This window comes from Equus przewalskii, chromosome 10 (assembly GCF_037783145.1).
Source record: "Equus przewalskii isolate Varuska chromosome 10, EquPr2, whole genome shotgun sequence".
NCBI lineage: Eukaryota > Metazoa > Chordata > Mammalia > Perissodactyla > Equidae > Equus > Equus przewalskii.
This window is the reverse complement of record NC_091840.1, coordinates 51499425-51523919: the sequence shown is the minus strand read 5'-3', so window position 1 is coordinate 51523919 and position 24495 is coordinate 51499425. Positions and strand designations below refer to the sequence as shown.

At 51.0% G+C, this 24495-nt stretch overlaps 1 protein-coding gene across 21 annotated transcripts in view; it reads left to right on the top strand.

Moving 5' to 3' along the window:
* The window catches only part of PIK3R6 (phosphoinositide-3-kinase regulatory subunit 6), a 53312-nt gene that overhangs the window by 23088 nt on the left and 5729 nt on the right, over nucleotides 1-24495 (top strand). For 12 of the 21 annotated variants that reach the window (XM_070563394.1, XM_070563401.1, XM_070563407.1 and 9 more), the window contains 11 exons: nucleotides 807-990; nucleotides 5864-6029; nucleotides 8189-8278; nucleotides 9431-9854; nucleotides 10213-10291; nucleotides 11034-11156; nucleotides 13791-13901; nucleotides 18944-19034; nucleotides 19321-19391; nucleotides 19858-19948; nucleotides 20504-20619. In XM_070563394.1, the coding sequence (XP_070419495.1) occupies nucleotides 807-990; nucleotides 5864-6029; nucleotides 8189-8278; nucleotides 9431-9854; nucleotides 10213-10291; nucleotides 11034-11156; nucleotides 13791-13901; nucleotides 18944-19034; nucleotides 19321-19391; nucleotides 19858-19948; nucleotides 20504-20619 (1546 nt within the window). The remainder of the gene's footprint in view (nucleotides 1-806; nucleotides 991-5863; nucleotides 6030-8188; nucleotides 8279-9430; nucleotides 9855-10212; nucleotides 10292-11033; nucleotides 11157-13790; nucleotides 13902-18943; nucleotides 19035-19320; nucleotides 19392-19857; nucleotides 19949-20503; nucleotides 20620-24495) is intronic. The other 9 variants (XM_070563397.1, XM_070563404.1, XM_070563405.1 and 6 more) reach the window with 3 other exon arrangements.

The window sequence follows — 24495 nt, the reverse complement described above, 5'->3', positions numbered from 1 at the left end:
AGAGGGTGGACGTGGCCCCTGGGCCCCCCGGGAGTTCTCTTGTTCCATCTCCGCCCTGCCCTTGGCCGTGCTGCCACATCACCAGCGGGCAGCCAGCGGCAGCTCCCGAGTGTCGATAGCGGAGGGATCCCAGGTGACACTCACACCAGGAAGTCTGGGGCCTTTCGGCTGCTGGTGCCCAGCCCTTCAGATAAGATGAAGGAAATGCCCGCTGTTAGTGTGGGGAAGAGGGGCTGATGGTGTTGGGGGTGAGTGGCCTCCTCCCCTGCAGGCACCTCTGTTGACCTGGCACTGAAAGGTGTTGATGGAGGCCCTGTGCTCGCGGAGGGTCCAGGGAAGTGGAGGGGTCCAGAGGAATTAGCATCGGAAAGGCTGGGATGACACAGTTGAATAAGGAGGAGAGGGTAGATGAGGTCAGTGTTCTGGTGTGATAAGGGTGATGAGAGAAGATGGACTCACTCAGGGCTCTGGGCCCCAGCTGGGCAGGAAGGATTTAGAGTCCCTCCTACAGGCATGTGGTCATTGGGCCACGGCGCTGAGGGAGGGAGCCGGACTTAGCTTGGAATTTACCAAGACCTGAGACCAGAAGGACCAGCTGCCCCTCTAGAAGGGCCATGTCTGCTCTTATTTGCCACAGTCCCCACCAGTCCATATTGTGTCCCCTTTAGAGACTTTTGCATTTGAGTCTCCTGTTTTTGCAAAGAACTAAATAACTTGGGGAGCTGCAAGGCTCTGAGGGTGCCCCTCCAGTGGCTCTCCTCCCCGTAGTCATTCTCATCAGTCCCTCTCCCCACCTCTGTCCTCAGAGTGTTCCTCTTCGTGGATCCTGAGCTGGTATCTCCCTCCGTGTGCAGTGCCCTGCTGCTGGAGATCCAGGCGGCCCAGGAGCAGCAGACACCAGAGGCCTGCATGCGCCACGTGGTCTCCCACGCCCTGCAGGCGGCTCTGGGGGAGGCCTGCCACGCAGGCGCTCTGCAAAGGAAGCTGCAGGTAATTGCCCTGCCCTGGCCCTGGTTGTCCAGCCCAGGGCCCTGCACGCCCACGGCGATGCTCACCCGACTCGTCTTCCCCCTTCTCCTGGTTCCATTTCACCTCTTTCCCCTAAATCAAAAGTGAATACACATCCGCTACGGAAAATCTGAAAAAAATGCAGAGAAGCCAAAAAAGAAAATAAACATCACTCACTCCTCTACCCAGACAGAATAGCAATTAACATTTTGGTATACTTCCTTACTAATAATGACGATACTAAACATAATAGCTACTGTTTACTGAATGTCCATTGGGTTCCAGACACTGTGTTAAGCACCTTACATATATCACGTTTAAAAATTCTCACCACAACATTGTGAAATGGATACAATTACCAAAACTAAGGCACAGAGACGCAGATAACCTACAGGGGGTGACACAGCTACAAAGTGGCTGCGTCAGAATTTGAACCCAGATCTGACTTCAAGTCTGTGTTCAATCACCTCCCAGCTCCACTGCCCAGCCATTCCCTTTTAACAAACTGAGATATGACACTCTGCATACGGCTTTCTATACCGCATGGATATATGCATATATATCATCTTTATTTTTCCCTTGCCTTTGGGATCATACCACACGGAAATCTTTTCCTTGGAAGATACGTACTTCTAATGGTTGCACGTTATTCTCTCTAGTGAGTTAGCTGTTACTTATTTAACTTGTCCCCTGTTCCTGTTGTGGGGAGTCAGTTTATTTCCAGCACTTATCCACTGGTTTCCTAGTTTTTCTCTCTGGCTCAGCCTCGGCCCCTGTCCACAGCCAGGACTCCTGCAGGCTGGAGGCTCCCTGGCCCAGGGTTGCACCAGGTGCTGGGCTTCTCGGGTAGGGGAGGATGCCGCCCAGGGCAGAGTCCAGCACTGTCTGAGGTGACCCTTTAGCAGAGAAAGGTGACCCTGTCCTCCGGGAATGCTGGGCTGGATGATGGCCAAGGTTCGGAGCTGCTCTGACTCAGGGCTGGGGGGCTGCCGTGCAGGAGGGGGCGGGCGCCAGAAGGGAGGGTGCCCTCGAGGGGTCCGCTATCCCCTGCCTGTTCTGCCCCAGGAAGTGGTGTCAGTCCTCCTGGCAGTCCATGTCTCAGACCCTGCTTTGCCCTCAGAACGCATCGGATGGTCCCTCTTCACCTGTCCTTTCCCCATTTGGCATCCTCCACACCCGGAGCCCTACACCTTGCATCCTTCCTTTGATGGGTGTCTTTTATGCAATGCTGGGTGCCTCTTTAAACCGTGTTGATTGTCTTCTGTCATTCGTTTCCTCTAAAAGCACCCTTCACACCTTTAGACTACCATTCCTTTGTGGTCACCCACCTGTCTAAGCATTTTGACTCTCTCCCCCCACCCCCCACCTGCACCGTCCAGCACGCCCCTCCTTCTACAACACCCACTTTGAGGAGTTCACACCACACAGCCGCATGGTGGAGGAAAGCTCCCCCCTCCTCATACCTAAGCCCCATCTTGGTTTTAGTACAGACACCTGTGGCCCCTAATGTGGGCTCCCCCCCCCCCCCGCAATGGCCGTGGCTCTCGGGAAGGTGGGGAGGCAGCAGCTTTCCTGTCCAACGTTGATTTGTCTGCCGACCCAGCAGCCCCCTCCACCCCTCCAGCAGCTCTGGCAGTTGTTTCTGGCTCAGAAGGTGCCATTTTGACACATCCAAGCCAAACACGTAAGAACAATGATTTTTGCTTCTCAGTGATATGGGGAATACAGACCCCAAGCCTCACTCCATCCCCGAGTTGGAGGCAGCTGGGGTTCAGGGGTACCCTTAGGAATGAGGCTGGCTGGATCTGAGGGTGTCAGGAATGGGGTAGGATTGGGAGACACCAGGTCAAGAATGGCGGGGAGGGAGAGGGCGGTTCAGGGCTGGAATGAACAGGTTTGTTACATACACTACTTTGCAACAGCAAAAAGAAATGCTGAAAGTAAAAGCTGTGTTTTTTAGGCAGAGTCGAACTGTTATGCCCCCACCCCCACTTTATGCAGAGCCCGCTGCTCTGAGTCTCCATTTTGTGTGTAGAGCACGGGGGAGGGGCTGAAGAAGAGCAGGGAGAGACCAGAGGGAACCCATCACTGATCTTAAGTTAGAGACCCTGGGAAGCTTAGAGTTGAGGGGTCCCTAACCGTCCCCAGGCTCCCATCCTCCCCCACCAGGTGCTGGGGTTCCTAGACATCGGCCTGGCCGGGTGCTCTCCAGAGCGTGTCCACCACCACTCCCCACCCCCTGGGACCCCTGGCCTCCTTATCTGGAATTCTGCCTCTTGAGGCAGCTTTAGAGATGCCATTCCCAGTCATAACCTGCTGGCTTGAGGACAAGTGGGGCCTGGGGAAGGTGGCTCAGCCAGTCACAGGTCTGGTGGGTCGGCCTTATCTGACCACTAACCCACATCCCGTCTGCTGAGGGCCTGGTCTAAGGCCCAGGTGGGGAGTAGATTGGTCTCCCCATGTGTGGAAACCAGCTGACAAGGCCTCATGACTGGGGGGTTCAGCTTGGGACAACCTGCCTCTCTGACCCTCTGCTGGAGGTGGGTGCTAGAGGTGGGTGTCTCTAGGTAGGGCGGCCCCATGTGTGGTCAGGAGAGGCTTCTTGGCGAGGCCTTGAAGCCAGGCATTTCCGGAGGGCCATGGGAGCGAGGCCAAGGCAGGAGTCTGGAGACGCAGCTCTGAGAGGCAGCTCTCAGTGGCCGGCAACTGGACTGCGACCCAGCCCCAGCTTCTCAGGGTCTAATTGTCCTCATTTCTTCATTCTGCTGAGTTCGGAAGGAGCTCGCCCACAGCTGACTCTGTAGGAGGCGCTGGAGCTGAGCTGGCCTTTCAGAGTCATCTCAAATTAGGGGGAGGGCCAGGCCTTTATAACTCCACGTCTACTAGTTATTGGATGTGGACTGTCCTCAGGAAGGGAGCATGACCTTGGAGAGGTGGCTTTCTTCAGCCCAGGGCAATTTTGGAGAGGGACTCTCCTGAGAGCTGCCAACTGCCAACACTCCCAGCAACAGGGCTCATGAGAGCCTCAGTCCCAAGAGTGGGAATCTGGGGAGCTGCCAAGGCGCCTACCACATCATCTCCCTCAGAGTCAAAGCCAAAGTCATTACAAAGTCATTACATTACAAAGACCCTCATGACCTTCCCCCACCTCCTCATTTCCATCGCTGATCCATCTCGTGTACCCTTGCTCTCTTTCTCTCTGCTCCAGCTACACAGGCCTCCTTATTGTTCTTGAAACATGCCAGACATATTTACACCCCAGGGCCTTTGCACTTGCTGTGCCCTATGCTTGGAATGTTCTCTCAGATATGCACATTATTTGCTCCTTCACTTCCTTTAGGTCTTTACTCAAAAGTCACCATTCAGGGCGGCTCCCCTGGTCATACTATCTAAAATTTCAGCCCCACCCCAAAATTGCACATCTTCCTGCCCTTCTTTGTTTTCTCTTCAGCACTTATTATTTATCATCCTATAAATTTTTCTTGTTTGTTATCTCCTCCCATGCACCCACACACAGAGACTAGAATATAAGCTCCATGAGGACAGGATTTTGGTCTGTTTTGTTCAGTGCTGTTCCTCAGCACCTAGAGCAGTGCCTGGCACAAAGTGGGTGCTCAATACATATTTAATTAATTTATTTATAATTAATTTATAAAATGAAGCAACAAGATGAGCTGGTCCCTGTGGCCCCTTCTGCCTCTGATTCCATCTGCCTCTCATTGCTTCTGTTCACTCAGCTGATGGTTGAGCGGATAGTCACTGGAGCCCTAGCTGGGCAGAACGGCCCACTCTCCCTCAGCCCAGGAAGCTAAGACTCTGCTCAGCAGACCCCTAGCGCAGAAGAGAGGCGAGAGCAAGCCTGTCGTGCCTGCCCATGTCACACGTGTGGGCCCTGCCTCTTCCATTAGGAGATGGGCTCAGCTGGTGGCAGGTGAGGCTGAGGGAAGACAGCAAGAGAACCGTCTCTGGGCAGTTCCCAGGGTGTCAGGGCCGTGCCCCTGGAGGTGCTAAAGAGCCTGGGGACTGCAGGGTGAGAAACTCTTTTAAACCCCGTTTCTCTTACGGAGAAATGCTCAGCTTGGTGCTTTGCCCCAAACCGCTTTAACGCTCACTGATCTCCCTTTTTAAAAAGAGAAAGCAAGCTTCAAGCTCTAGAGCCCCGACGGCCACCGCACCTGGCTAGAATTTCCTAATCATGCTTTGTGACCATTATATTCCTCTTAGTTATTTTCTATTTATGACAACTGACACTAGCCTTTTTATTAAGAGTAGGGATACAAAATTTCCTTTTGGAATAATTTTGAACCAAAATAGTGAGCTGATTTAAAGAAAAATAATGAGTAAATAATAGTATAGGTGGTGGGTCAGGGCGGTGTAGGAAGGACAGAAGTTTAGGAAATATTCAACAAATATTCATCGAGCACCCACTATGTGCCACGAGACGTTCTAGGTGCATCTGTGGGATGCAGCTGTGAACAAAACGGACAAAACCCCTGCCTTCCTGGAGTTTACATCCTACTGGGGGAAGCACGTTGATCCAAGTGCTTGGTGTCGCTCGAAGGAGGCTGGCGCCAGCGGCCATCCCTGCCCCTCTGGGTTCCGACGTTGCAGGGCACCAGAGGGTGAGGGGCAGAGGGGACCCCCAGTTGCAGGCAGCATCGGGCATCAGCTGCGGCGGGGCGGAGAGGAGCCTGGACGTGCGGCGCAGCTGCCTTCGCGGAGACGCTCCGCCCGGTCCCAGGGGCAGAGGGGCAGCCACGCTGGGCTGTCCACGCCCCGAGGACTTGGCGTCGGCTCTGGGGTGGGTGGGTGGGGGCCGGGCCGGGACTCAGGCTCTGGCGGCCCTCCCCGACAGGCCAGCCCCCGCCACGCCCTGGAGCGCATCTTCCACGCCGTGGTGGCAGCGGTGGAGCAGATGGCGAGCGAGCCCAGCCCGAGCCGGGAGGGACACCTGGAGAGGCTGGAGGAGATTTACTGCTCGCTGCTGGGGCCGGCGGCGGCCGCCAGGGGGCGCTGCGGCGGTAAGCGGCGGGCGGACGGGCGCGGGGTCTGCGGCCCGGGGACCCTGCGATGGGCCCGCAAGGGGCTCCAGAAAGCAGTGCGGTGCCTGCCCCGAGTCTGCGTGCGTGGCTGAGGCGGGATGGGAACTGGGCCACTCCTAGGAGCGTGGGGACTGAAGGCAGCCCAGGAACTTGGAAGGTCCTGGGCTAAGAAGGTGGGTAATTTGGTCTTAATAGTAACTGACACCTACAGGGCACCTACGCTACCCCAGTTGCTGTACTAAGCCCTTTACATACATTTGAATATATTACACATATTAAATCAGTTAATCTTCACAGCAGACTTACAAGATAGAAAGTCTTATCCCCATTTTACAGATGAGAAAACTGAGCTAGAAAGAGGCTATAAATTTTGCACAAGACCACCCAGCACATCAGTGGCAGAGCCAAGGTTCAAGGTTCAAGCTGTCTAGTCCTTGAGCACTATCCTGTAGTAACCAAAGGATGTGATGGTCCTCAGATCCTCTACAGGACATCTGAAATAGCAGCTGAGACAACATCACTAATATCTGGTGTCATAGATTTTCACTCCGCATGCTTGCTTTCTGTTTGCGTTTTCATAAGACAGTGCCAGGCACTGATGGGAAACAAGCCTGTGTGGATTGGGAAACCCTAAAGAGCCCAGAGAAGTGTCTGGAACATGTATTTCCTGGCTGTTGGAGGATTGTTCTGATTTGTGTCCTGTTCTGTGGTCGCCCAAAGTACCCGTGGAATTTGTCAGCCTGCATGTCCCAGAACACACAGGTCACCCATAGGTACACAGCACCTAAGGACTGGAGACCAGGGCAGAGGTCAGGGTGCCAGCCCTGGGGCTTGACCTCGGCAGCCCAGGGAGGGTGGAGGCTGCCAAAGGGAGGGTGAGGCAGTGGGATGGCCCCAGCCTCCAGATTCCCCCCATCTTCTCAGTCTTCCATCCTTTCGCTTTGCTTTCGTATGTTGTCCTGCCTCTGATTAACATCTGGAGATGTCTGTCCACGCAGCCTCCCTCCTCCTGAATCTGGGACAAACCCCAGGGTCAAATCTGGCTTTACTCCCTTTGGGTACCGCTTGCTAACACAGCAGTAACTCTGCATGGATGAGACACGACCCGGTCTGGGCCCCCTGCACCATCCCAGCCACATCCAGACACTTGCCTCCTGCATCTTAATGACCAACCAGCACCCCCACTGAGCCCCTGCTGTTAAAGGGGTAGCATGGGACAATGCCTATGACCACAGTGTCATGGGTTAGAGCATGGACTCTGGAGCCAGGAGGCCTGGGCTCAAATTCTGGCTCAGCCACTGACTGTGTAACCTTGGGCCAGTTACTTAACCTGTCTGTGCCCCTGGCTCCTCCTCTGTAAAGTGAGGATAATAATATTACCTGTGGCCCAGGGTCACAGGCAGGATGTGGTGAGACAATGGCAATGTGTGCAAGGGGAGGAGATTAGCGCCTGGCAGCAGTAAGTTCTGTGAACATTGGTTGCTCTCCCTTAAGTTAAATCCTAAGGCTACAGGTTAGATGTGCCCACTGTGCAGCCAAGATGGTCTGTGGGGAGGAACGGCCAGTAGGCTGGAGTGGTCAGGAAGGCTTCCAGAAGGAGGAGAGCAGGAGGGGCTGGCCCTTGTCTCTCCCCGGACTGCACGGTTCCTGCTGCCTTTAGCGGCTAGCTCACGAGCTCTCTTCAGCATTACCCGCAGGAGCAAATGGTAACTGAGTGTCTGCTGTGTGCAAGCCGCTGGGCGAGGCCCTGAGACACACAGAGGCCATTTCCCAGGCTGGATGTGGGCGGGGCATCTCAGAACAATGCGACAGGCAGCGTGGCTGCAGCCCAAAGCTGGGGGACAGGGACCAACAGTGGGACAAAAGGTTGGGAAAGCCACTGTGAGCTGGCTTGTGAAGGGCCCCGAAGGCTGAGCTGGGACGTTTGCAGGAAACAGGGAGCTGCCAAGCATTCTTGGGCAGGAGGGGACCGCTGAAGCGTCAGGAAGTGTCAGGCCCTGGATGAGCTGATGGGGGTGGGAGGCGGTCTCTGCCACACCTTCTAGGCCCTGTACCAGAGCTGGGGTGGGGGTGGGGAGGGCAGAGGAGAATCCCACAGCCCTCTCCTGCGTGGTCTCCACAGCCTGCTCCTTCCCCAGGTCATGACGCCCTGCAAGACCGGCCACCAAGCATCCCTCTGCCCAGTCCCTACATCACCTTCCACCTGTGGACGGATGAGGAGCAGCTCTGTAAGTTACATGACTTTGACTTCCTCCGTGGGGAGCTGGCTGGAAAGAGTGGCGTGTGTGTGTGTGTGTTTCTGGGGGGTCTTTGTGTGTCTGTGTGTCTATGTAGGGTGTATATAGGTTTGTGTCTGTTTGTGTCTCTGTGTGTGCATCTGTGTGTTTGTCTATGTGAATGTATCTGTGTGTGTCTGTGTTCTGTGTATGTATGTGTGTGTGTCTCTGTGTGTGTGGCATGTGTATCTGTTGTGTGTGTGTCTGCTTGCGTATCTGTGTGTGTGTCTCTGTGTATCTATGTGTGTGTCTCTGTGTGTGTGCATGTGTATCTGATGTGTGTGTGTCTGTGTGTGCTATTTGTTCCTGAGTTGCTCGCACATCTAGAAGAAGGACACACATTCTCTGTGTCAGAGCAGCTCAGTGCCTTAGCCACTGGCCTCCCGTGTCTTTAAAGTGACAATTCACGTCCCCAAGAAGGAAGCAGTCACAAGAAGTTACAGTTCATGGAGCACAGGTCCTTCCAGAGAGACTCACTCACCCTCACCTGACGCTTGCCGTCCACACTGATGTTCCCGTCCCACTGTCCCCCGGCTCTTCTCGAGGGAGGGGGAGACAGAGGCGCAGGTTGTGGTGGGAAGTGCTGGATTGGTGAACCGTGTTCAAGTGGTTCCTTTCACGTGCTGGGCCACCCTAGATGGACTCAGTTCTCTCTCTGGGCCTCAGTGTCCTGGTGGGAAATGAAGTGAAGGTGGATTAGAAAAGCCTGGAAGTTTTCCAGGAGCTGATGGTCTGTTATCTGTGTCCCACTGGAAGCTACAGGGAGTAGGAGAATAGAGGATGCTAATGAGGAAATTCAAACCAGAGGACTCCAGGGTCAGCTAAACTCAGACGTACTGGGTTAAGCTGACTTCTTTACCGCAGGACTTCTCAGAGCCTTTAACATGTTTACTAATGGAACTCAACAAGAGGTGGAAAGAGAGTGCAGGTTTCTCAATCTTTGTTGGCCACAGAACCTCTGTTCCTTTGTGGAGCATCTTGTGGGGCTTCTGTTCAGCTACACAGCGTTTGAGAAACATGGAGCCACAGACATCTCTGAGTGAGGCCCTGCCAGCCTCATGTACCCTCTGCACGCTGACGGTCCCCTTGTCCTCTGCATCCCAGGGAAGGAACTGGTGCTCTTCCTGCGCCCACGATCCCAAATGCGCCTCAGTGCTGACCTGGAGGCTTTGGATCTGCAGGGCCTCCTGCCAGACCGGGAGTTGGCCCGGGTGTCGGTACTGTCCACTGACAGTGGGATCGAGCGGGACCTTCCTTTGGGGGCTGACGAGCTGCTCACACCCAGCAGCCCTGAGATGGAGCATGGGGGGCTGCAGCGCAAAGGGGGCATGAAGAAGCGGGCATGGCCCCTGGACCTCTTAATGCTCGGCGGCTGGGACGGGCCCCCAGGGCTGCACCGGAGGACAGGCAGGCCCGACGGGGACGGGGAACTGCTGCCCGGGGTCTCCCGGCTGCACACGGCCCGGGTGCTGGTGCTGGGGGACGACAGGATGCTGGGGCGCCTGGCCCAGGCCTACCACAGCCTCAGGTAGGGCCCCGAGGGGGGCGGCTGGGGACTGGGGCTGAGGGGGGCACAGGTGGGCCTGGCATGGACTCGTGAAGGATCAGGGAATGGTCAGCGAGGGTCAGGAGGCAGAGGCCAGTGCCGGCTGGGGGTGGATGGAGCACAGTGTCCCCCGCCCCCCACCCTGTTCTTGGCCTTCACGGAGCCCTGCCCTCACTGCTTTACTGCACCCGTTCGAGAGACGAGAGAGCAGAGGCTCAGAGAGACTGGGTAACTTGCCCAAAGTCAAGAGATACTAAATAGCAGAGCTGGGATGTGGAACCAAGTGTGCTTGAAGCCAAAACTTCTGCCCTTACCCCTATGCTCTGCTGCCCTTTGCCAGGAAACGAGAGACCCAGAAGTTCTGCCTCACCCCCAGACTCAGCCTGCAGCTGTACTATATCCCGGTGCTGGCGGCTAAGGTGGCTGGACAGGGGCGGGGCGGGGGGAGGGGGAGAACTGGGGGACCGCCTGGAGGGGCTGTCAGGAGCAGGGGGCTGGGTCAGGGGCTGGACAGGGACACACTGCAGCCTCGTGTCCCCTGGCTCCAGGATCACCCTTCTCTAGGACATGGAGCTAGGAGGAACCTTAGAGGTCTTCCGTTCCGGAAGCCATGGACACGGGCTGTGGGCTGAACACGGCCAGAGAGATGTTCTCTCGCTGTGGCAGCCTGCCCATGGCTGGTTCTTGTTTTGCTTTTCTAATGGAATTAATTGCAAGCCTCTCCTCAAAGAGGGGCTCACACACACGCACACACAGCATGCTTCCTGGGGTCACATAAAAGGACACTTCAGGCGGTGGGAGCCCATTGATCTGTTGGGGGAGATGCAGCCACACTTGCTGGCTTTCGTTTCTGTTGCCCACTCTGCTTCTCACTGGGGAGCATTAAATTCAAAGCAATACTTGTCTCTCCCCTTTTAAGGCTGATGACCATTTTTCAGTGTCCCTGCCAAGTGGCCCTCAGTGAGGGGTATTCCAGCTTCATCTGAGGTATAAAACAGAACAGCCTTCACACAGAGCCGAAATGGAGGCCTCGAGAGGCTAAGTGATTGGACCACATTCCCAAAGTTAGTTTGCCTAGGACTTGTACCTGGGGGCCCTCTAACCAGGAGGAGAGTGCCAGAGAGAGGGCCTGACGGCTCTGTCCCATCCCCTTGTCCCCAGAAGCCCGCAGCATCCAGGCAGCCGGAGCTTGGAGAGCTGGCTGCGTTCCTGGGCCGTGCAGATCCCTGGTACCAGAACACCGTCAACACCCTGTGCCCGGCCATCCACAAGCTGGCAGAGATGGTAGGGGCAGCGAGGGAGGGAGGGTGGGAGGGATGTGGGAGGGGGCCATGCCAGATGTTGCCCTTGACCCCTGACCTCAAGAGTTAGCCCAGGGGGCCCCAAGGTGGGGTGAGGCAGGAAGAGGAGCCCTAAGCAGCTAGTGGTTGGAATTCACTCGGAACACTTACTGGGCGCCTACTTTGGACAGGACCACCATGGGAGAGACGAAGCAGAACATTCTTTCATAAGTGTGTGGGCCAATTGTATTCCTTCCTTTGTGAGTTTCCTGTGCTAATTTCTCTGTGATTGTTATAGCTAATGCTTCCTGAGCACTTCCACATGCCAGGCACTGTCTAGGCACTCACGTGCAGCCGCCCAACCAAGGAGGTCCCCTTGTCGGCAGGTGCACCTGTTGCCATACACCCATTTTACAGATCCAGCAGCTGAGGCACAAAGAGAGGACGAACTTGCCCAAAGTAACAAAATCGGTAGTGGAGTCCCACTTGGAACCAGGCAGCTTGATTCCAGACACGTCGTCCTCACCACAAACCAGAGTACCACCCCCAATCTCGGCCTGTGGGGGAGGGAAGTCATCTTTTACGATTTGAAATGGTCTTTACACATTAAGAGAATCTTACCCTTTTCGCTGTCATATGTGTTGTAGATATTTTTCTCCACTTCGTTATTTGCCTTTCAGTTTTTTAGTAGGTTTTTTTGACTTACAGAAGTTTAATATTTTTATGTAGCAATACGTGGATAGCACTTTTATTCTGTATCATTTCTGCCTTTGGACTCATGCTTTGAAAAGCCTTCTCCACTGATTAAATTATATCCAAGATTAAATAAATTTTCACCAGTAATTCACCTAACCTTTTAATGTCTCAATTTTTATACTTAAAGAAACTACCTGCAATTAATTTCAGTGTTTAGTGTGAAGTATGGAATTTTATTTCTTTCCAAATGTTTAGCCAGTTGTCCTAAAGCTATTTATTGCACAAACTGTCTTACCCCATCAATTTGAATTGCCACTTTTATCATTTACTAAATTCTTACATCTGCTTGAATTTATTTCCGGATACCTATTCTTTCTCATTTATCTATTCATTTCTGTACAAATGAGTGCTTTTATACTTTAATGTCTGGCAGAGTAAGCCTACCCCATTACTTTTCTTCTTCAAAACTTTTCAGACTATGCTTGTTTATCTGTCTTTCCAGATAAACTTTAGAATTTCATTGTCGAGTTTTTTTTTTAAATCCCATTGGGATTTTGATTGAAATTTGGAGAAGAATTAGCATCCTTAGTGTATTAAGGCACCTCCTCTGGAAGCAAGTGTAGCTCTTCATTTATTAACGTCTTCTTGTATATCCCTCAGGATAGTCATACAGTTTTCATCATGAAGCTTTTATGCATTTCTTGCTAAATTTATTCCACATGTTTGATAGTTTTTTCTTGCAGTTGTGGATGGTGTCTTTCTCCCATAATATTTGGGTAGTAGTTGCTGCTAGTTTAAAAGGAACTTGTCAATTTTCACTTGTTATTTTCTAACTTGCCACTTCACTGAGATCTCCACGTTGCTTTATTGCCTGATTGATTGGGATGCCTTCTTAGATCTTTTATTCTAGTAAGATATTGGAGGGAGGCATGTTTTCTGAATTATTGCTTATCTGAAAGTATCTTTGCATATATGTGAAAGACTGTTTAGCTGGGTATTAAAAAACCTTTTCCCCGACTTCGACAATATCACAGGAGGAACATTGGATGCAGGTCTCATTTATGATCCTTTATTAGTAGCTTTTTTCCCCTGCCAGGACACATGTAGGATTTTGGTTTCTCCATGCTCACTTTTCCCTTATACTTAACAATTCATATGGCCCTTACACTTACTCTACAAGCAGCTTCCACATGAAGAGACTGGAAATAGTGTAAGCAATGACAGCATTATTAGAATAAGCTCCTAGTTCCTCAGTGTGACCTTTCTGAGGGGCACAATATTTCAATAGGCCAGACGTGAGAATTAGAAGAGGTATTATAGGATCAGATGTGAGATGGATGAGATAAGCTCTGAGCTTCTTTCCGACTCTGAATACTATCAGATTCTTTGTAGATGTTCTGTTCTATTTATCTTAAAAAACCCCTATCATTTTGCTTTATAATCATATGGGGAAGTCTAAAGGACATGGCACTAGTCCTTTTCCAATAAGATGTAAACATTAATTAGTTTATTAATATATTCAGATACAATAAGAACTGAAAGAGAACATCAGATCATCTAGTTCAAACTCTCATGCCCAAGGTTACCTGGCTAGTGAGTAGCTAAACCAAACCCAGAACCCAGTCCAGACTCTCTCATCATTAGTTAAATCTCAAGCATCTTGTCTACTCCAAGCACCCAGCACGTGCCTTACACATAGCAGTGACCAATATGTCTTTGGGCACTTGAAATGCCTGGGGAGATGGGGCTTTGGATAGGTTTTGGATTTGACTAGGAGTGGCAGTTGGGTGATAGGAAAGGCTTGGACGATGCTGAAGGACCAGCTGGGTTAGTGCATCACAGAGGGTATGTGGGGGAGTGGGAGCTTCTCTATGGAGAAAGTGGTACCTCCCACAGCAACATGGAGGAAGGTGGCTGAAGACATTCTCTGTCTCCCTCACAGCCTCCCTCCCTTGGCTCATCCCGGACCGTGGACCCCTTCATCCTGGATGTCATCACCTACTATGTTCGCATGGGCACCCAACCCATCTATTTCCAGATCTACACGGTCAAGGTAAGCTCCCCACCTGGAGCTCCAAGGATACCGTGTCAGCCTACTGGAGCCCAGGACCCCACAACCTAAATACCCTGGGGAGACACAAGTTACTAGGGTGCAAGTCATAAAGTCATCACCCCGACGCTCTTGTTGTTAACTTTACCTTCTTAATGTCTGGGTGAGTGAGATCATTATTGACTTCCAAGACCTCAAGTCCAGGCAGAAGCAGGTCTTCCTGGGGAAGGATTCTCCTTGGTCTTTGATCCCTACGGAGGATTGAGAATTGGAGATAGGCTGGTATGGACGTTATCACCAGGAATTGCTTTACCTCAGAAACCTTAATCTCTGCTTTTCTAGTCTCTGATCACAAACTCCTATCCCTCCCAGGCTCCCTCACCTCTCCCCCCACACCTCTGGTTGACCTCATAGAGACCTGCAGGGCCTTCCATTTTCTCAGTGCCCATCAGCTGCCTGCTGCCTCCCTCTCCTTCCTGCCAATCTGACTCGCTCTCTCTCCTCACCCCTCACTTCCTCAGCATCCCTTCCCTGCTGTCTCCCCTCCCAGCAAAACCCACACCCAGAGCAGTGCTGCAGTGCACCTTACCTTGTGCTAAACACAAGCTTCTGAGCACCACCTGGAAAAAAATCCAAAGCCCTTTGGCTTGACGTCCCTACACATTCATGGTGTCCAGCCTCAGCTCGGCCCACAGCGCTCTCTTGGCAAGCTCCCTCTTCCCCTGGAACAATGGCTGTTAAAATCTTTACCGCCTTCCTCAAGTTCTTCACTTTCAGCCCATGACTTTTCCACCCACTCCACTGAAAAAATAATGGCGGCCATTGGTCTCCCCAGACTTCCGTCCACACCTAGAAATGCATCCACAACCATTCAGGTTGTCACGTTCTTCACCAGTGCATGTGGACTGCCTCCATTCAGGAGAAACCCCTCCATCTGTGCCCTTCGCCCATCTGCTACCACCTCCTCCTGGACCTCCCCCCACCCCTTCTTCTTCCCCTTCATTCTGTCTTTATAACCTAAAACAAACAAAACAACCTTCCCAGATGGTGAGGCTTCCATTTATTTTCCTTTTGAGGGTGTGCATAGTCATGGGTCTTGGGAGGGGAGGTCCCGAGGGGCAGACTTTTTCCAGGTCTCAGTCTTGTCTCCTACCTGTTTTCAAGCTCCATACCTTTACTGGCATTGAATGGTGGCAGGGAACTCGGCTCCTTAAATCCTTTAGTTCCCAAGATTAGCCAGCTCTTGTCAGCTGATACAGGCAGAAAGGACGGCTCCTGGAAGGCTTTCTCCCCTCTCTGCTCTGAGAAAGGTGAGAGGAGAACCAGGAGAGAGGGTCACAGAAGTGAAGGGCAGGTGGGCTTCACGAAGGGGGAGATGCATGCCTTGATTCTTGTAATTGTGACACAGACCTAGATGTTTTACATTTAATTGTATACACAAAGGAAAAAGTGTAGTGGTCCACTGTGTCCAGTGCAGTAGGGGGCCCAGTAAGAAAGGACAGAAGGACATCCTTCGGGCCTGGCAATTTGGCTTCTACTGACCATTGTCGCTTTCTTAGTGACCCTTACTGCAGACCACAGGAAGTGGCCAACACACACCTACATCCTGGCTTTATTCTATGTAGCTCCTTGAAGCCCCGGCCTCAGCAGGCACATGGTCTGAGTCCTGAGGGATGGCGGGCAGCGCGGCTGTACAGTGGGGATTCCCAAATGTCCAGCCAGAGGTGGACGGATCCTCACTGCCCTCACCCGCTTGGACTCGGTCGCTTCCTCATTTTGTCCTCTTCACTTACAAAGTTCCACTCCGAGTTCCAGTTTTGTATTGGGGAAGACTCTTTTAGTTGCAAGTAACAGAAATCTTAAAAATCGGTTCAAGAAAAGGAGAAAATCTGTTGGGTCACATTGCTGAGAAGTGCAGGGTTGATGTGGCTTCAGAAAATTTGGATTTGAGAGCTCAAACAGTGTCGTCAGCACCGCCCCTCTCTCGCTCGCTTTGTCTCTCATCTTGGTGACAAGACCACCCCAGCAGTTCCAGGTCCACATTTTTCTAGCTTAGCAACCCCAGTGAAAAGAGGCCTTCCCTTTTCCAATAGTTGCAGCAAAAGTCCCAGGACTAAGGCAAGTGCTTAGCCCTATACCCATCACTGTGACCAAGGAGATGGGTCACGCGTCCACCCGGAGCCGGAGGTGTGGGGTCAGACCGTCTGATTCACCATGGCCATTCCTTATGTCTCACTTGATCCCCAAACCGTGGCGGTCTGGCTCTTCTAAAACCATTCTTGCCAGTGACCTCCAAATTGCCAGGCCTGAAGGATGTCCTTCTGTCCTTTCTTACTGGGCCCCCTACTGCATTGGACACAGTGGACCACTACACTTTTTTCCTTTGTGTATACAATTAAATGTAAAACATCTAGGTCTGTGTCACACTTACAAGAATCAAGGCATGCATCTCCCGCTTCGTGAAGCCCACCTGCCCTTCACTTCTGTGACCCTCTCTCCTGGTTCTCCTCTCACCTTTCTGACCTCCCTCCCTTCTCTGTCACATTCAGAGATGCTTCTTTGCCCCTTCATTCTGTCTTCGTTTTCCACACATGCCCTGATGCTGCCACCTCCAAGCCTTGGCTCATGCTGTGCCCTAACCTGGAACGCCCACCTTTCCCCCACCTCACCTCCTCACATCCTCCAGCAAAACTGCCTCACCTCTGGTCCTGTCACCTCCCACCCAGAGTGGTGCTTCTCCTCTGTGACTTCATGATGCTCTGGGCACAGCTCTGGCATCTCGTCTACCACTGTACCTACCATATACCTGCAGACATGTGTCGCTCCCCGCCAAAACTGTGAGTCCCTTGAGATAAGGGACTGTACTTTGTTCATCTTTGAATCTCCTGCTATTAACACAATAAGTAGTGTGTGTGTAAATCGGAGGACCAGTCGACGTGGTACTGAAGGACCGGCCAGGAGGAGTGCGTGTGGAGTTAGAGGCAATGTGGGATTATAAAAAGTGCATGGCTTTGCTTGCTGGCTGCGTGATCATGGGCTCCACCTCTCTCTCTACAATTAATTTTCCCTGTCTTTAAAATGGGAATAGTAATCTTCACCTTCCTTAGGGTTTTTGTGAGAATTCAGATGAGTAGAAAGATATAGTAAAGAGATGGGGGAGACGAGGGCCAGGAGGTGAGCCCACGAAGGATTCCAGTCCTTGAGAACTCGCATTAAAGCCCCAGCTTTGCAGCCTGTGACCCTGGGCAAGTTACTTAACACCCCAAGCCTCAGTTTCCAGGTCCCTAAGATGAGGCTGAGATCCCACCTCCGAGGGTTTCTGTGAGGGATAAATGAGATCGTGTGTGTCAAGTGCCTGCCAGAGGGTCCAGTGCAGAATAAGGTCTCAACAAAAGGGACTCTAGCCCCCCCGGGTCTCCAACCCTTGTTCCTTCATGCCTTTGTGCTCCTGTTCACCCAGAGACCCAACCCACTCATATTCCCGCAGCAAACCTCTGCGATATAGACTTGGACATAGATAAGTGATCCCGGAATTCACTTGGGGTCACCCTGCTAGTAAAAGTCTAACGAATATTTGCTTGACTCCCCAGTCCACGTCGTAGGGGAGACCCAGTCCCCCTGAGATTTCTGTGAGTGCCTGGGGGCCTGTTCCTCCCGGCGCCTCGCCTCCAGCCTCCTGTCTCACTGAATTCTTGTTCTTCACTCTGCACCTGTGATAGGTCTTTTCTTTATCGCCTTCCCTGTTTTGACCTAAATGAGGGATTTAGGCCTTTTTCTTGATTTCCAAAATACAAACCAAAGCAACACAAAACAAACAAATGGAAAAAAACTCTGAGACTGGTGAAGGGAGTAAACATCTCAGCAATGCAAATAACTTGAAATCGAAGATTCGTCATCCATTGGTGCCCTTCGGCCAAAGGCCCCAGAGCACACCTGTGTCTGGACAGAGCTGGGTTTGCCGACTTGCTGCAGTGAGGGGAGCGCACACCACGGAGCGCCATGAGGCATCTCAGCAAGAGGCTGTTAGAAAGAACCTGTTATAGGATTCGGGCTTATGTTGGGTGATTTGGGGGATGGTTCCAAAAAGCAGGACTTCGCTGTGGATCAGATGCTGTCAGGAAGTAGAAGTCATTCTACAACTGGGCATCTCAGTACTCTCACCATAATCCTTTGATTCTGAGGAGCATCAGTTGCTCATATTTGCGGGGATAGAAGAGTAGAGGGTGTGGCCTGCATGGTGTTCACATTTTTGCCTGTGTTTGGATGTAACTGTGGCGTGGTCAGGTTTCTGTCTTGACCCATCTCGGTCACCAAGTGACCTTGCCTAACAGTGTTGGCGTCTGTGAAACTGTTCACAGGCAACAGGAGAACACGAAGGCCTCGCTGTGAGTGCCAGGCCAGCACCCAGCTTTCTGAGGCCACTTTTCTCTCTCTCCATCCCTGTTTTCAAAAATCCTGTGGCCACTCTTCCCTGTTGTTCCGACATCCTCTCTCTCGCCCCACCCTGCCCACACCTTGCCTCTCCCCGTTTCTCTGCCCCTCTTCCTTCGGGAGCCATTCCTCCCCCCAAATTTCCCCTGGATCTCACGAGAGCAGTCAGCTCTCCCTAGCCCTTCCCTCCCCCGACCCCAGGCTTCTCTGTGCCTGTCGAGGACTGTCAAGTTCTCCTCTCTGGCCCTCACCCTTTCATCCTCCCCTACCGGTGTCTACAAGAGATTTTTTTACCCCTCCATGTGAATTTTGTGCCCTGCTCCTGCCCTCCCCATTTAGACAGTAGTAGTTACAGGCAGTTTGGGTTTCAATAATAGTTTATTCTACTGTTTATACATATATTATATTTCTGTAGAAATGGACAAAGTCAGACCCAGATAATCAATGGATGCAGCTCAGAATCTAGCCTTAGCAGAAGGGATGGGAGGAGCCCTGCCCTGCTTCTGGACGCTCCCCAACCATCTTCATCCTTGGGCTCAGGGGTTCAGAGGGGGAGCTGCCTCTGGCAGACAGTCAGCTTTCTCCAAACCTCCTTTGTCCTCCCCTCCCTCCAGATCTTCTTCGGTGACCTGAGCCAAGACCCTCCAGAGGACATTTTCCTCACTGAACTGACGGTGAAGATCCAAGACTCCAAACTCCCCAAAGGTGAGCATCTGCTCCCCCTTTTGCAAAGCTCACCCTGACTCAGCTTCCTCAAGCCCCATTTCCAGGACATCCTCCCACTTCTCATCTAATGATCCCTCCATCCCATCTCTGCTGAGTACCAGGGTGCCCTTGGCTCCCTCCAAGCTCACCTCAGGGGTGCTGCCTTTCCATCCAGGGAGAGATGCTGTGAAAATTCCTCAGCTTAGCTACCAGCTCAGTGAGGTAGGGAAGCCGGGTGGGGAGCGATGGGCACCTCCCACCTTCACCAATTCTCTTCATCCCCCAGATGGTTTTTCACCCAGGAGGAAAGGCGTGGCTGAGGGCCCAGGGGCTGAGCTCTCCATCTGCTACCAGAAGGTCAGTGGGCATGGGCGTGGTCAGGAGGTACAGCTGGAAGCAGGTGTCAGGGACATTTGGCGGGGGAAGCAGACAAAGCCAGAGGAAACTTCTGCCCTTTTCTTGACACTGCCCCCAGTTTCCCAGCCTTTGGAGAGTTTTGCAGGGATGGGAGGGTTATGCGTGGCCTTACATGTAGATGAAGAGGGGATCTGATTTAAGGAACAAAGGGGCTGTCCCTCAGCTCAAAAATACCTTCGTCACTAGCTGACCAGATGCATTGGAGATGTCGTCCTTTGGGTCTAGAAGGCTAAACATACCCCCTGGGGCTAATGCTCTAAGCCTTTGTCCCCTAGCCCCTTGTTGGACATTAATGACACAGACAAGACTCTTGGGGCAGGGATGGAAGCGAGACTGTTGACGTGAGGATGCATGGGGACAGGGTAGTCCTGAGGACCCCCCTCTGTGCCTGCATCCTCCTTTCCAGGCCCTGCTCAGCCACCGGGCCCAAGAGGTCACCGTTTCCCTGCGGGCCACTGGGCTGGTCCTGAAGGCCCTTCCAGGCAGTGACACTGAAGGTGAGGAGCTGGGAAAGCAGAGCAGACAGAGAGAGAAGGACAAGAACAAGAAAGCTTGGTAGCAGTCACACAATAATGATTCTTGACACATTATGCACTATCATGAAAGTCAAGAAAACGCTCTCAACCTGTTCGGACCAGCGCCCTCCTACACCTCCTTGGTGCCTCTGCTATAGATAACCTCCTGGGTAACCTCCTGGGCCAGGTGTTCCTTCCATTCTTAGCATGCCTAGTAGCTGTGGGGAACTTCAACATAACTTTCTTCCATTGAAAAAGGGGTTCAGAAGGAAGTGAAGAAAGGGATTGAGATTGGTGATGGCTGCTATGCCTGAGGATGCAAAAACTTTGTGGATTCACCAGGGAAGGGAGGTAGATGATCAGGAGGGAACTTGGCTAGGACCAAGGTGGAGTCAGGAAGTGGGGGCTGAACAGGCATGGGCAGGGATTAAAATTGGGTGGGTCCATGGAGGTCTTCTTAGGACCTAGAATCTCCAATTCCTCTACTTCCCTGGAGGTCCATTCACAGCCACCCACCCCCCATCTCATTCCTCCCAGTTTCAGGGCCCACCCACTGCCCCCCAACTGCTGCTCCCCTTCCAGACCACACATGCCTGAACGTCAGCGTGACAGAGGTTGTCAAGACCTCCAACTTGGCAGGAAGGTCCTTCTCTGTAAGTACTGGGTAGAACGGCAACTGAGGATATTCAAACAGGCAGGTGGCTGGGAGCCCAGCGGGGAGGGTGTTCAGAGAAAGGGATTTCAGAGCCGTTCGGAGCCTTTGCTATTGAAGTGGGCCTTTGTGATTGAAGAAGAATCTGCTTTCCAATCAATCTGTTTGAAATATGGAGCACCAACTGGCATAAGTAAGGCACTATGAAGTAAGCTCTGCCCTCTACTTACTGGCCGTCTGAGGACCTAAGACACCCAGCTAACTACAAAATGCATACATGTTGTCATCCCCCTGCTCTACAGAGCAGCCAGACCCCTAAACAAGAGCCCAGCCTTTGACCAAATCAAACCAGCTCTTTCAGCCTCACGGCCCCCACTGCTGCCCTTTCCCTTTGCCCTTATTGGTAACTATTGATCTAGATTCCCTTACTGATACAGACATAGGGCCCAGCCATTTTCTCCCTATCTGATGGCCTCTCCAGACTTCACTTCTCTTCTCAGCTGGTCCTTGGGTCCCATGTTACACCTGAACCCTGTACTCAGACACCCTCAACTCCCCCATACCACCCACCAGGCAGACACTCACTTCAGATCAAGCCACCTACTCTGTCTGTATGCTCAGGTTGCTGAGACCTTCTGGAATAAATACTACATCCATGTAGTTAGAGCCACAGCAAACCTATGACCTCCCACCTCAACCAGATCGTGGGCATCGCTCAACCCTCTTCCCTTCCATCTCCTCTGGGCTCTTCTGCAGCTGTTGTCAGTTCTCTTTTCTCCAGCTTTGCCCTCCCTTTCCTTACTGCTCCTTCTTCTTAGCCTATAAACATGCTCAGGTCCTTTCCATCCTAGAAAGAAAAATCTCCACCGTGACCCAGCTACCCCTCTAGCCACCACTGTATCTCCTTCTTTCCCTTCTCAGTCAAGCTTCTTGAAAACCCTTCTAGAAGAGTTTCCAGTCCGTAGCCAATGACTGTCCTACCCACTACCATCACAGCCCACCCCACTGTGGCAAAGTCACCTCCATGTCACTAAGACCAAAGGTCACTTTTTAGTCCTTATGTTTCTTTATCCACCCTTTTAAAAATAATGTTTTAACCTATAAACAAAAGTTTAGTTATTTATTTTGGGAATTACAAAAAAGCATGAAGAAGTAAATCCACTAGCAATCCCATCACCCAGAGAGGATGACTGTTAACTTTTTTGTTTTCTTTTTTTAAAGATTGGCACCTGAACTAACAACTGTTGCTAACCTTCATTTTTTTTTTCTGCTTTTTTCTCCCCAAATCCCCCCCAGTACATAGTTGTATATTTTAGTTGTGGGTCCTTCTAGTTGTGACATGTAGGACGCCGCCTCAACATGGCCTAACGAGCGGTGCCATGTCTGCGCCCAGGATCCGAACCCTAGGCCGCCAAACCGGAGCACGCGAACTAAACCACTCAGCCATGGGGCCGGCCCCAACTGTTAACATTTTCAGGCAGCCTTTTTTCTAAATATTTTTACCTAATTGATAGCTACATACATACTGATCTGTAACTTGATGTTTGCACTCAAAAACATACTAAGGCATTGTGAATATGCCTTGGCAGGACCTTGTATATGTCACAAAATATATTTCATTCAATATTTAATAAATGACGGCTGCATATGCCCGTGTAATTATTTAATTGATTTCTTATAATACATTTAAGTAAGTTCTCATTTTTCACTACTATAAGCAATACTGTGAGGAACATACCTAGGGATAAATATGTGCCAAAAATCATGGTTATGCCTTTTTAAAAAAGTGCCTAGAAGTGATATCACTCAGTCAAATGCATCCATATTTTAGGATTTTTGATATGTTTTGTCAAATTGCCCTCCAGAAAGTCTATACCAAATTCCACTCTCACCGTGGTGTTTAAGTGCCAGTTTCGCTGCACAATTAGCACATTGACTAATTGTTTCATCTTTGCAAATTGGATTGTCAAAGTTTTCATTATTTCAATTTGTATTCATTTCATTACCAATTAATGAAGTTGAAGAATTTATTGTATTTATTGATAACTTCTATTTCTTCGTTTGTGTATTTCCTGTCTATATTCTCATCCTATATTAATGTCGTGGTGTCCCTATTTGATGAGAACACGAGACCCTTATTTGTCATATACGTACTTAATTTCACAGAGGGCTCTCAAAAGTCACAAGAATATGCCTTAGTGACTTTTTCATTCACTATTTTGGACCTTTGAAGGATATTCTCAGCCTGGAAATGCAATCCTTTGGTTCTGAGATTTTTTTTAATATAACTTTAAAAACGATTTCCTTCCCTTTATTTCTCTGCCGTCTCTTTCTGGAACTACAGACAGTCAGGCGTTAGGCCTCCAAGGGTGAGATTCTAACTTTCTAGTCTTTTCTCTCCTGCTGTCCTTCCCTTTCTTTTCTTCAAGTTTTGGGATTTTCCTCCAAATTCATTTATTGAATGTTTAAACTTCAAGAATTCTTTCTTGTTTCCTGGTTATTCATTTTTAATAGCATTCTGTTCTTGCTTCATTGATCCAGCATCTTCTTTTATCTCTCTGAAGATATTAATTATGGTTTATTGGGAATTTTCTTCTGCTCCCTGCAGTGCATCTATTTCCTCTGAATTCCTATTTTCTGTTCACTTGATTAGATCTCCCCCCCACCTTTTTTTTTTAATGTTAGAGGCTGTCTCCAAATATCTGCTGATCCTTGGCCTTCCATTCGCATCTAAGAGCAGGGCGCTAAAAAGCTGAGTCAATGTCGGGTTGCTCAGGAGGCAGTCAGAAGGCCATGGTCCTTTCCATGGGGCAAATCCAAATGTCAGTATCTGCAAGTCTCTTTGCTAGGGTAGTCTCGTTTTCCAGAAAAGGGTTCTACAGGCTCCTGCCTTGGGGCATGAGGGGGGCAGGAGCGGGTGTAGGACTGCTGGTGTCTGTACTCTGGAGCTGGGCTGGGCGAGGGGTTTAGAGCTCTCGCCATTCAGCGAGCAAACTCTCATGTCATCCACCTGTGTGGACTACAGCACCTCACTCCGTCCTGCTCCAGCTGTGGCGTCCCCAGGTCCACAGTCTCTCTGGCTCAGTTTTTCTGATCTCCGTGGCGGGGAGGGCTCATTGCTTGGCTGCTGAGGGTGAGAGAGGGAACCCGAAGCATCCAACTGCCCCTTGGACCACCTGTCAGTCAATTCCCCTTTGCCAGGCTCCATCTCCTCCCGCCGTCTGTGAATCTGTAGCCTCCAGTTCCGAAGTCTTTCCAGAGTTTTGATCCTCATGTTTGATCTTCCTCTCTCTGTGTTCAAATATTGTGGTTTAGGGCTTTAGGTGTCTTCTAGTTTCCTCAAGGATGCCCTTCCTTGTTTTGAGGCAAATTACAAGGGGAAAGGAATGAGAAAACAGACACTCTGCCATTGACACTAACGTTATATGCTGTTGGATCTTACTCTGCCATCTTACGTTGTGCTTTTTAATTTTTTTAATGCTTTTTACTATTTTTTGTTTCTTTTGCTCGGGTTTTGCTTGCTTATTTTTCCTCCTCTGATGATTTGGAAGTTATCTTTTTCTATCAGTGGTTCCCTTTGAGCTGAAAATATTTATATTTGAAGCTATATTTATATGTTAATACTCCAATAAAGCTGGCTTGCGACCCTGCCATAGATGTTTCCCCTAGTTTTCTCTTCCCTTGATCAGTTGTGAATGAGTTCCACCACTAGAGCGGTAGCCCTGTTCTCTGAGTCTTTCAGCTCCCTGAATCTGTGAATTCTGAGTCACCATTTTTTCATAGTCCGTCTCCTACAGATCTGATTGTTACTCTCAGCTCCTTTCCCTGGACTCTTTTTCCTAAAATAATTCCTTAAATAGCTACTGTTCTCATCTTC